Source organism: Lissotriton helveticus, chromosome 6 (genome assembly GCF_964261635.1).
Source record: "Lissotriton helveticus chromosome 6, aLisHel1.1, whole genome shotgun sequence".
Lineage (NCBI taxonomy): Eukaryota > Metazoa > Chordata > Amphibia > Caudata > Salamandridae > Lissotriton > Lissotriton helveticus.
Genome location: NC_136067.1, coordinates 1,768,355,353 through 1,768,367,818, shown reverse-complemented (window position 1 = coordinate 1,768,367,818; position 12,466 = coordinate 1,768,355,353). Strand labels below are relative to the sequence as shown.

Here is a 12,466-nt window from a genome sequence, read left to right as displayed (position 1 = left end):
TTTGTTATCTTCCATATTGTAAAGAGCATTATGATATTTTGTGCCGCTAGGGACACCCAGATGTTTCGTGCCGCTAAGGACAACCAGATAAGTCGTGCCGCTAGGGACACCTTGGGAGTTCGAGGTGTGAGGACCTCCATTAGAAGTTAAGGTGCTAAGACCTCCCTGAATTGATGAGGTGCTTGGACCTCCTATATTACTCTCCGCAATGTTTTTACTTTTCTTGAGTCTTTTACCCCTTAATTCAGTGATCTTGTCGGAGTAGGGATTTGGAATTTCTGAGATTTTGTCCTCATCAGGGAGTGACCTTTAAGAGGACATGATCTGACTTAAGGTCTCAAACATGCAGGACCTCAATTCCTTATGAAGGATGTTTTGTAGGGCTTCGTTGTTTATGATAGGAGATGGGGCAGAAATGGTATATAGGGAATTTTCACTTTTAAAAAGTGGTAAAGCCCTTTAATGAAAGATAATTAGGGAGGATTTCCCTTAATATTAGTGACAAGGTTTATAGATGAAGGAATTTAAAGAGAATAATTCCTCTCTTATAATTAATTTTGTTATAGAAGAATAATCGTGTACACAAAAAACAAAATATTAAGGTGCGATTAAACATTTAAACATCTTCAAATCTAATTTTTTTTAAATATATTCAAACATTAGGAATAGTACATAGGCTGAAAGAAAAGGCAGGTTAATCTGGTCAGTCATGCAAGGATGGGACTAGGCAAAGGGGGTCTAGGGAGATCTCCGTAAATTGGAGATCGGTATGGAGGCAGTAGTAGGGAGGTGGGGTTAAGCCACACACAAAGGAACTTCAAAATAGAGAAACTAATGAATAATGGTAATGAAGGAAAATGAACTTATCTGCTTGGAGCCGCATTTAAAAGAGGCAGATTGTTGATGGCTCATGCCTTTCATGTGTTGCTATTGTCTTATTCTGGAACCTTTTAATATTGTGATGTAAGCGGCTGCTTGGACTGCATTAAAGGAATAATGCATAATGTAGCCTCCGTTCTTGTAATGAAATTCCTTTCTTTCCACAGTCTCCCAAAGTTGTGAGCCACCCCAAAGGCGTACTGACTGTCAGTGTAGATATTAACCATTATTCCTTTGCTTAACTCACAGGCTCTAGTGAGGGCCACTAATTCTGCAGCCTAAGCAAAGCACTGTGGAATCTGAGCTGTTTCTACTACTTGCTCCAATGTCGTGAGGGCTTAAGCGGCTGATGTGTTATCATCTGGCCCTCTGAGACATGATCCGTCCACATGCAGTGTACCTTCTGGGTCTGCTATCGGGGTATCCTGTAAGTCAACCCGTCCCTTTGTCTCCTCCTCTGTCCTCAATATACAGTCATGTGGATCTAAACAGGCATCCTGAGTATCCAGTGGGAGTAAGGTGGTGGGATTCTGTACAGTACATCTCTTGATGTTAATGTGGCTGGAAAAGAGTGTCAATTCATATCCTGTGAGTCGTGTGATAGTGAGGAACTGTGTCTTGGTGTTATTAAGGAGGGTATCCACAGAATGGGGCACCATCAGAGTCAAGGGGGAGTTCATGACGATCCCCGCACTCTGACGGACCATGAGTGCGGCCGCAGCTGTCGCCCGTAGGCATCCTGGGAAAGCCCTCGCAACAGGATCTAAGGTAGCTGAAAAATAGGCACATGGCCAATGGTGACCTCCGAATATCTGGGTCAAGACAGTGCATGCTCAGCCGTCTGTCTCATGTACAAAAAGACAAAATTGTTTGTTATAATCAGGAGTACCGAGGACTGGAGCAGTACACAGAGCTGTTTTTAAATCCTGGAAGGCCTGCATATGCTCTCTTGTCCATGGAAAGGAACTGTCTGATATGTCTTTAGTGGTGAGGGCAAGAAGAGGTTTGACCATGGCCGAAAAATTGGAAATCCACGGTCTGCAGTATGAGGTTAGACCTATGAAGGCTCGCACCTGCTTTTGTGTTCGTGGGGCCGCCATGGCATTGATAACTGCTACACGATCAGCGGTGAGCTGCCTTCCCTCCTTCGAAAGGAGATGACCTAAATAGGTCACCTACTCTTGACAAAACTGAAGCTTTTTTAAAGAGACCTTGTGGTTATGCAGGACAAGGTGGCGTAATAAACAGAGAGCAGCCTCTTTACATGTTGGGGCGGAATTTGCAGTAATGAGGAGGTCATCAACATACTGCAGCAGTGTGGAATTATCAGGGAGTTCCAAGGAATCTAGGTGACTTTTGAGAGCTTGACTATAGATACTGGGGCTCTCGGTGAAGCCTTGAGGGGCGCGGCAAAATCTAAAGCTTCGCCCACGAAGAGAGAAACCAGACAAATGTCTGCTGTCAGGATGTATAGGAATATTGAAAAGGGCATTTTTCAGGTCTATGAGAGAAAAGTGCGTGGCGTCAGAAGGGACCATCGTTAACAGGGCTGTAATGTCGGGGACAACAGGTTATTGGGACATCGTTATTTTGTTAAGGGCTCCCAGGTCAATCACGAATCTGTATATTTTAGGGGAGAGAGCATCTCCATTGGTCTTTTTGAGAACCGGAATTAATGGGACTGTTACAGATATTACCACGTATCTCCTCCACTACGCCCTTGTCCATCAATTCAGATATTATTATTAAAAGGGCCGCTTCACCTTCCGCGGGCAGTCGATACTGTCAAAGGCGGGGAAGGATGGCACCAGGCTGAATACGTAACACATGAGGGGATATATTGAGACAGCCGACATCAGTGTCTGATGATGCCCAGAGGGAGAAAGGTAAGGACTGCAACTCTGGTGGGAGGGGACCGGACAGATACATATAGGAGGCTGCGGTGGGGGAAATTGTTAGGTATACACCTTGGGGACTACATGATATGGTCGCATACAGAGCTTTCAGTAAATCCAGACCTAATAAGTTTTCACTGCAACCTGTAGTGAGGACCAAGGGAGCGTCAACATGTGCGGGGCCAATATCGAGAGGAAGGGGTTCAGAGACAGGGCTGGTCACGGGTGTTCCTGCGAAACCCACAGAGACATTCATGTTGCCAGAAAGGGGTGCCTCCGGGACTGACAGACGTGCAATAGAAGACCTGGTGGCCCCAGTATCCAGAAGAAAATTCTGATCGTTCCCCACAACTGACATTTGAACATACGGGCCCCTTTGATCCACTGACTGCACTCTAGTAATACCCCTTTCCTGGCTGTCCTATGCTTGATAGAACCCTGTCTCATCAACTTCATCATAATCATCATTGTAATAAGTGCGTGTCGCTTCATATCCATCAAACCTATTGGCCGGGCGTTGCCGGACAGGGGCGTCATCCCTCAACCTATGCTCTTTGTCCTGCGGCCGGGCAGGCCATGGTCCCTAATTGGCCTCCCCCTCCCTAGGAGCACAAGGCTGAGTCTTCCCTGTTCGGATGTTTTCAGCTAATACAGGACACTCATCTACCAATGGCCGTACCCTTTACAATAAGCACACTGATCTGTTTGGAGGGCTTCCCTGCGTTGAGGGCTTGAGGGGGTAGACTGGCGAGCCCTCGGAGGGGGTTGGGGCTGTGGTCTGAAATTCCCGCGGGCATCTGGACCTCGGGGAGGGTAAGCCTGCTGTAGAAGTACCTTAGTCTTAAGATCCCTAGCCCTCTTACTTTCCTTTTCTCTATCTTCATTCTCCCTATTCTTGTGATACTGTGCCATAGCCAAGATACCAGTCATAGTCTGGGCAGACCATGTACTCTCAACTTTCTTGAGCCTGGCGGAAATCTCAGGAAGCAAGTTGCTGACAAACTTATCGACAAATACTGGGCTAGAGCCTGGGATCAGGGGGTCCAAGCCACTATTTCCCTTGTATTCTGTTTCATAACGGGTAAAGAAGTCAGCTACACTTTCATCTTTTCGCTACCTACAGGCATTTATCTTATCCCAGTTAATGACTGTTTCTGGCAAAAAAAAATTGATAAGCGTTATCATTTTACCGGGCAAAGTCAGGATGGCAGCTTCTGGCTTAGTCCCTCCTGTCCTTGCGTCTTCCAAAGCTTCCAGATTAGCCCATTTACCTCCCAGCTCTACCTCATGGTCAATATGTCGAATTTTATCCCAAATTCCAGTAGGAACGACTGTACCAAAGAGCAAGTCGATGTCTTCAAGAATAAGTGTACCAGCAGATATTATCTGGCCTCATTCTTTGTAAAAGGCCGTCTGATTTTTTCGAGGATCTGGTAACTGCCCTTTCAACTGCATGACCTCTGACCTTTTCCAAGGGACATGAACCCATAGCCTACGCCAGTGGGCTTCAACAGGTCCTCGGACATTATTTTGGGCATCGGTGAGTGCGTTAACAAAGACAGGGCCCACCTCTCTAATTGGCATAGCTGTCTCTAGAGGGGGTTTGGGGAAGGCGGTCATATCACGGTAAGCTATCAAAGCAGACATAGCGCCAAACATCCCCTCTCCCTGCACATCGCCTCTTTTTATTTGTGACCTGAGGTCCACTAATCCGGCGAGTATCTGCATAAATGAATTCTCGAATCTCTGCATAACCAAGGTACACATGTATTCAGCTCAGGTGGTCTGTTCCATAATCGTCCACTGGGAAAAGGTGGACCATATTTCTTTAAAGGGATAAATATTCCCGCTATTTATCCAACATTCACACTGTTGCTTTTGCAGGTCATCTTCTCGAAGGGATGAAAAGCTGACTGCAGAGCGCAAGGAAGCCAGTCGGGGGGAATTCAATAATCTATAGAAATCCTGCTTAACCGTAGACCACGGGGAAGAAGGGAAGGGGCGGGCAGGGGTAAAGCTGAAGGGATTGGGCAGATGGGGACTCGTTGTCATTCCCGTGGCGAGGACAGGGGTAGTGTGCGCAGTTGGTGTCATTGGCGTCAAAATAGGGGGGTTCGGTGTGACGGGGGAACAGTAGGTGGGGCAGTGGGGGCAGGAGTGTGCAGCACGACTGGTGCAGCTGGGTGCGGGGCAGGGGTGTCAGCGCTGGGTACATGGGGGAATAAGCAGGGAGACTATCCAACATAGTATCGAGCAGGGAATCGCCCTCTTCTCCCCCTTCCATAAAGCCTTTTCCTGTCTCTGCACGGGCCGGGTAGCACTTCTGCACCCGCGCCCTATGTTCCCTATCACCTATCTCTACAGATTTTTCCATTCGGTCCTGTAAGTGCTCCCTAGCATGGTCAGCCATTGACATCCGCTCACGCTTCCTTTCTAGTGCCTTTTCCTTCTTTGCTCTCTGCTCAATTTCCTTCCTCCACAACCTGACTGACTCAAACATTGAGGGACGAATCTTCTGTATTAATAGCTGTTCCTCTAGATTTGCCTGAACATGCGGGTCAAAAGACCCATAAGGCTGCCATTGTAATTCTGAGTTACTTTGTTTAGTGTATTTGTCGAAAAAAGGGGAAAACATTATAGAAAAAGGACCATGTTTAGTATACATGGTGTGACCAGGGGTCCCCTCTGGAGGAAGCGGACAGGCCACCTCCAGCTGGGAGTCCTGCGCACACATACAGCGACATAATTTCTTCAACTTACTACTGGCCGACATGTTTGTAAACAGATAACAGACAACAGCTGGTTTAAAAACTCACCTCGCTGGCTTGGCTTTTGCAAAAGTCAATAACAGCAGAATCACTCAGACTCTGTGGGTGATCAGCCCACCCTTACCTGACAGGGGTAGTTCTCTTCTGCAGGCGTAGGGCTGTGTCCTGTTCCAGAAATCACTTTGTTAGGGGACCCCAGCGAGGTACCGGTCATGTGACCAAGACCGGGCGGGGAGCAACAGCAGGCGAGTCGTTCGGCTATCGGACTGCAAGAATCCCTCGGGTAGGGTACCTCCATCGGAGTCTCTCCGTGCACCTCCTCACATCTACCGGGCCTGACCTTCATGCTCGCGGGGTACCTGTTCGGGCACCATATGAAGAACCGTCTATACCCACTTACTGGGTCTCGGCGGCGGGGGAACCGCCCAAGTCTTCCATACCCTCCTCATATAGAAAAAATGAGACACAGGAGCTTTCGTCTGCAGGAGGAACCAAGTTTTAATCAAATAGCCCGGGTTATGGAACAGAGTCCCAAGCTCGTCGGAGACAAGACAGAGGAGGCTGCTGCTTCACTCGCAGCTTACAGGCCTTATATACACATTTTCCACCTTAAGAAACCAGTGTGGATGGGGTCCTGGCGCCCCGGAGTCAGAATGCAGTTACGCCATTCTTTGTTCAGGCAGGACGGTGCTGCAACAGATGGTACAAAAGATTACGGACAGGTCTTGCAAAATAGGATATGTACGTGAGAGAACAGACAGATCTTGAACAGTAGGATATGTGAAAGAAACAAGTTCTGGGACAGTGGTGTGACCAAGTCTTGCGAAACAGGGTGGGTGTGTGCAGGAGTTCTAATTAATATCAATTTGCTTCCAAACAGTGCTTAGTTTGTAAAACAGTAAGTGACAGGGCCCTCTCAGGAGGCTACTCAGCTCGTACCACCCATTGCCCCTGCCACTGCTTCCAACAACAGTACCTACATATCTACTAACCTTCACACTCCTATAAGTGTCACATTTCAGACTATTCTAGGGCGCCAAAGCTATAAGAATGGCTTGTGTGGCAGTTATTAGTTATTATTAATGTGTTTTGAATTAACACACAACTGTTGTGGGGTGCTCTCTAAATCAGACAAATGCAAAAAGAACAATTGATGGACAGAATGCAGAACAGTGTCATACATTCACCCCAGTACAGAGATCTGGGCCTAAATCCATCTTTTTTTTGCTCCCCATGCCATTCCAGTTTGGACCCAGCCATATGCAAATCAGTCTTGACCCTGTGCCTCATGGGAACAGTCCAGCCCGAACTGCCAAGCCAGGTCCTCCCTGGACCGGTAACAAGCATCCTAGGACCGGTTTCGGGGTTTAACCCCTCTTAAGCCAGGATAGCTTGATTCCAGTGGCACAGTGAGCCCAGGACCCACGTCTGGGCATGCCTGGCGCACTTAGGGCGAGAAAGCAAAAGACACACCATTGATGGACGAATGCAGAATAAATCAAAACATTCACCCCCAGTCAAGAGATCTGGGTTTAATCTATCATTCTTTTGCTCACCATGCCACCCCAGTCTAGACTTGGCCATATGCAAATCAGTCTTGACCCTGTGCCTCATGGGACAGTTGTGTGACATCCAATGGCTGCAATGACTGATATTGCCTGCATAAATCTGTGTTGAATTGAATGTTTAGGAGCCAAATCTGTTGTTCAAGGCAAACGATTTCCAAACAAGTCTGATGATCCTGACAGCAACCGTGCGTTAGACCAGCTTAGTGAGTGCTCGATAAAGTCTAACCCCATAGCAATAATGCATAAGGCGCTCTCTCAGTATATAGGTTACCATATCATATGAAAGTGGTGGTGAATGGGAGGCTGCAAAATCTCCTCCATTTATCTAGGCCAAGGAAGATCTTTAAAAGTAGGTTCATTACGTTTAACGCTTACCACTGACAAATGTAGTGATCTGAAGGTGAGGAGTTTAAATTCTGGCAAGGCAGACTCAGGGTAAACATCCTTTACAACGACTGCGTTACAACGCAAGTCATTACCCGCATTTTTTACACCCCGCGAAATCGTTTACAACACAGGCTTTAGACCGCAAACCATTACAACGCCTTCCCTATTACAACGCCCAGGTGAAGTTAGAATAATACATTGCGTTGTAATGGACTACACGTTGTAATGGATTACTTAGTAAATCCCTGCGTTGTAAAGATTTTGCAGAGTAAAAAATATGGGGTAATGGCACGCGTTGTAAATGCGTGCGGGGTAAAGTGTCATGTTCAGACTCAGCTTTTCATCCTTCCAAGATCACTAGATTGAGTTCTATAAACTGGGTCATAGCAACATCTGTCATTTACACACTTAGAATCTGCATAATTATAGTATTACGCGCTATATACAATCCTCTATCTTCTTATTAATAATGACAATAACTATTATTGAAAGTATTATCATCATCTTTATTATTATTATTACGTAATCGTATCTGGCATATAAAAACATCAGTACTTCAAGTTGTATTTATTTTTACTGTTTTGTTTTGTACTTAAATCCCAGGCACCGGCACACACGTGTCCTCACAGTTGCTATGAGTTCTAGTTCTGGTGCGTTTGATATCTTGTTAAAGTGTCCAGGGCCAGACTGGGAACCAAAACCGGCCCTGGCAAAGTGCTCGGCCGCCCCCATCCCTCTCCCCCCACCCCCCAGGGGTTGGGGTTCCCGCTGAGCTCTTTGCCGGGCCGGTTTTCGGACGATTTTGTTACAGGGCCGATATTGCACCTGTAACAAAAACGGCCCCCAGGGGCCCAAAACCAGCCCCCGCGGCGCACCCGGGGATTGCCCGGTGCCCGCAACGGCCAGTCCGGCCTGAAAGTGTCGCATTGCTGTACTCATTTAAATCGATGGCCCAATCCTGTTTAGGCAACGCTGTGAGAATCTGGAACTCACTTCCCCCTCAGCACCGGACCACCACCTCTTCCCGGTCCTTTAAAACTGACCTCAAAGTTCTCCTCCTTCAAAGACACTTCTAAATCTAATTCACACCCTCTCTATTCCCTGAAGGAAGTTCTCCACTAAAGGAAATTCTGTACTCCATGCCTAAAGAAGTGCCTTCCCAGTGTGTTCTTGTGTTTTGAGTGTCTGCCATTTATTGCAGTTTTATACCTCTACTTGTATCTTGTGCGCTTATGTAATTTGCACACGTCACTTTCTCCTCTTGTAACGTATGGTTTCTACCTCTTCTTGTATTTTGTTTGCTTTTGATACATGCACAATGGTCACCTTTGCCTCATGTAATGTAACGTTTGATTTTGTAACATTGTTATTTTCTCCTCATGTAACTCTACTGTTCCTATTGTGAAGCGCTCTGACACCTTCGGGTAAAGTCCACGCTATACAAAAAAGCATAAAATAAAATAAAATCTAAGGTGTGCTGCCTGGTCTCTGCGTCCACATTGCTAATGAGCCACTCTTCCTTTTTTCCACAGTCGGCATATGCTGTGTCAGTGCTGAGGGAGTGCGCCAAGCTCCGGCCCGCAGACCCCACCGTCCCCCTGCTGGCTGCCAAGGTCTGCATCAAACCCCTGCACCGGGTAAGAGAGCTGATGTCATGTCTCCTACGTAATGTGTGCCGTGCCGCAGTGACCGCGAGGCAGCAGGGGACGCACGCGGCGCAGAGGCGCACTGGCCTCTGGGACATCTCAGACCTGTCTCTGTGGGGCAGGAGGCGAGTCAGGCAAATCCATACATGCCAACCCTCCCGATTCAGGCGTGAGACTACCGATTTGAAGGCTAGTCTCCCGCCTCCCGATTCAAGCAGCCAGAAACCCGATACTGAAAATCTCACCTTTGGTTTTAAAATGTCCCACGTCGAAAGTACGTTCACTTCCTGCATTTCTTCCCCATTTCAAATGGGGCTTTTGGATTGGCCTAACTCCTGTTCAGCAGCCAATCAGCACTTAGCAACGTCATCACTGACGTTACACCAATGAAGAGGACAGCAATACAGAAGGCAGGAAGTGGCGCGAAATCGGGAGCATAAAGCTCCTGAATTCCATTTACTTTTTGGGGTATGTGGCTTTATTCACTGCTGCCGTTTGCTGTCCTGTCGAGGTTCTCCTGGTCCGAGATCTACATTTTTCTTCCTCGCTGTGAAGAATTCCTCTGCTGATTCAGACTGGTGTTCTGCTGCTGTCGGAAGATTTAAAGCACCAACAGGTAAGTTTAAAGTGCTTTCATTTCCTTCTATTTGCAGCGTTCGTGCAAATATTCTTTCCATGCTGCGTAGAAACTATTTTTCCCTTGCTTGTTCATTATTTGTTTAAAGCCTGTGCTAAAGCATTCAGAAACAATCTGCTATTGTTTTAAAATGTAGATTCTTAATGTTAACTTTGTGGGCAATGTCCGATCATTCCTATTGTCGGCGAAATGGAATTGCATATTACCCTGCCTTTACATTTAACAAAAAAAAAAGGTAAATAGGCTCCATTTCTGAAGAAATAAAATATTTTGACATTGGGGGTAAAACTTCTAGCAAATTATTTGTGTGATGCGTACTGATAGCATTTATGCTTACTGTGGCCAGCAGTAGTTGTGAACATTTAATGAGAATAGTCACTTTATTCTACTAGCTTGTCTTGGCGTACTTACTTTGGGCATTAGTTTAAACTTACAAACCTTCCAAAACTGAAATGCATCGTTTTTGATCTGGTTTGACAGTGCTGTTATCTGCATTTACCAATATGTAATTATAGGCTTTGCCCCTGCCCAGTATTAACTTCCCTCATGCTGGGCTGGGGTGTGTATCGTTCATCCTCTTGAGCCCAGTGGAGACTATATATAGTAAATTGCACACTGAATTTGTAGTTGTATACGCAGCATTTCTTTTACTGTAAGAGGCTTTTTATCTACAGTTAACTACTTTAGTATGAGTGTTCAGAAATGTGGCCAAATATTCTGAAAACATCAGATGCTTTCCTGCATTGAATCTATGCAGGATTGTCCTGGTCTGTGTGGTGGTGGACTGTAACCTATGTTGAAATTCCTTCATGCCTGCCCAGCTTATTCAAAGCTTTCAATTTCACCTTCTTTGAGATCTGCTTCCCATTTTCCTCACCGTGTTTTTTTTGTTTTGCACATGGCCAATTTACACTTTACTTTTTAAACTTCAGTGAATGCTTTCTGTCAACTGCTTCTTTGTATTTCAACACCCTTCTGCCTCACCTTCTAGCAGGCTCACACTGCTGGCTAGGGCCTCTTAGAACATGCCAGTTCTTTAGGAGACTTCTAACAAATCATTATAAAAGATATTGGAGGGGAGTCAATTGGAACAACTGCTGTCCCTGACTGTGTTTTGCAGCTATTTGATCATTGGAAGGGCTGAGGAGGGTTCAGATTATGATGCTGGTGGTGGTCTCAAGCAAGTTGGTTCTTATCCTCAACTCTGCGGTGGGCATTAAGAGCCTTCCTCTGACAAAGTTCCCTCCTGGATTGCTTTGTATGCAACAGAATAACTCTAATCAAAGATTTGACCCAAATGGCTACATGTGGATCTTCATGGCACCAATCAACCCATGGTTGGCAGTATTATGAAGGCTTGAACACCAACTGCACACCATGTGCTAGCACTGACCTGATGTTGGCCATGTAATACAACTGCAGTAGTCAGTAAGACATGGTGTAAACTCTGACAAATATGAAGCTATTTATCTGGCAGTGCAAAGTGTTTACTGGTCTATTTGCACCATACTCAACAAATTCCACACCAATTTTTAAGAATAGAGGGAAACATTATTGCCACCAGGACCAAAAATCCAATTAGTTGCACCCAGATATGCAATTTTAAAGGCTTTTTGGAAATCAAGCACTAAGACTCAAATACCAACTGCAGTTGGTACCCTTCCACTGGAACTAAGGTCTCTTCCCACCCTTCATTTATTTAGAAATGCCCTGAAAACCCGTCTTTTTGTGCGGACATATTTGTAGTTGTGCTTTGCCTTATTTTTCCTGATCTGTTTTGGTAGGCGCCTTGATGCCTTCGGGCTTTAGTCGTGCAATACAAATTGCTTTTCAATTCAATCCAGTTATCTGATCACGGTAGACTGGGTCCAAGTCACAGGTTCAGGCAGACTACAGTAGAGCATCGGCAGGACTGAGTTCCGTCTGCTGACCAAAGTATGTTGTGCCCTAGGCATCCAGATGTGAAGTGCTCGTCTCAAGATGCGAGGTTTGGTGTTGTGCAGCAGTGGGCAGCTCACAGCAGGCCTTTCTGGCAATCAAACGGTCTCATAGTGATCTTTGAAGTGGTAAACATATTAAAGTTCTCACCCACTGTTCCCCCCCCCCCTCCCCAAGGTGTCTCATTTCTTGCCTCCCTACCCTGATCCAAGCTTGTCTGCGAGCACAAAAGACTAGTGTGTAACCCTTTTAGTGTCTTGAGGCAGGCTGTAATATGCAAGCGCAAGGAGCAGATTTATATAGCACAAACTCAACCCAAAGGTATAGGAGCGCTTTAAGTGAGCACCAGTTTGATTACACAAGAACACAATCATTTTTTTGTAGGCACGGGGAGATTACCTGATGTGCCCAGAATCACCGGATGTTAAGCCGAGACTCGCACCACACTCCCCAGCTCTAAAGTTGGCAGCTTTGGTTGTTATGCCACACCCTCACCCAAATTGCGTTGCTCATGCAAGTTATTTATGGCAGCATGAACATGAACAGGATTTGAACTTTGCCTACCATTTCAGTGTATATAGATGCCAGTGTGAAATACAAACTTTTCCTGTTATATTCCATATAGGTACCTTATAAAGGCGCAGGTCACATTAAAAGTCAGCTGTAAGCGCTTTTACAGCTGACTTTTAAAGGGCCTTTTGTGAAGCTTCCTGTGTCCGTAGTGCCGACGACGTCCTCTCTGCCCGCA

The 12,466-nt window shown here is 46.1% G+C and overlaps 1 protein-coding gene across 1 annotated transcript in view; it reads left to right on the top strand.

The window, feature by feature from the left end:
• The window catches only part of TTC7A (tetratricopeptide repeat domain 7A), a 1,530,821-nt gene that overhangs the window by 681,139 nt on the left and 837,216 nt on the right, over nucleotides 1-12,466 (top strand). Inside the window, exon 11 of the mRNA XM_078649658.1 lies at nucleotides 9,030-9,134. Within this exon, the coding sequence (XP_078505784.1) occupies nucleotides 9,030-9,134 (105 nt within the window). The remainder of the gene's footprint in view (nucleotides 1-9,029; nucleotides 9,135-12,466) is intronic.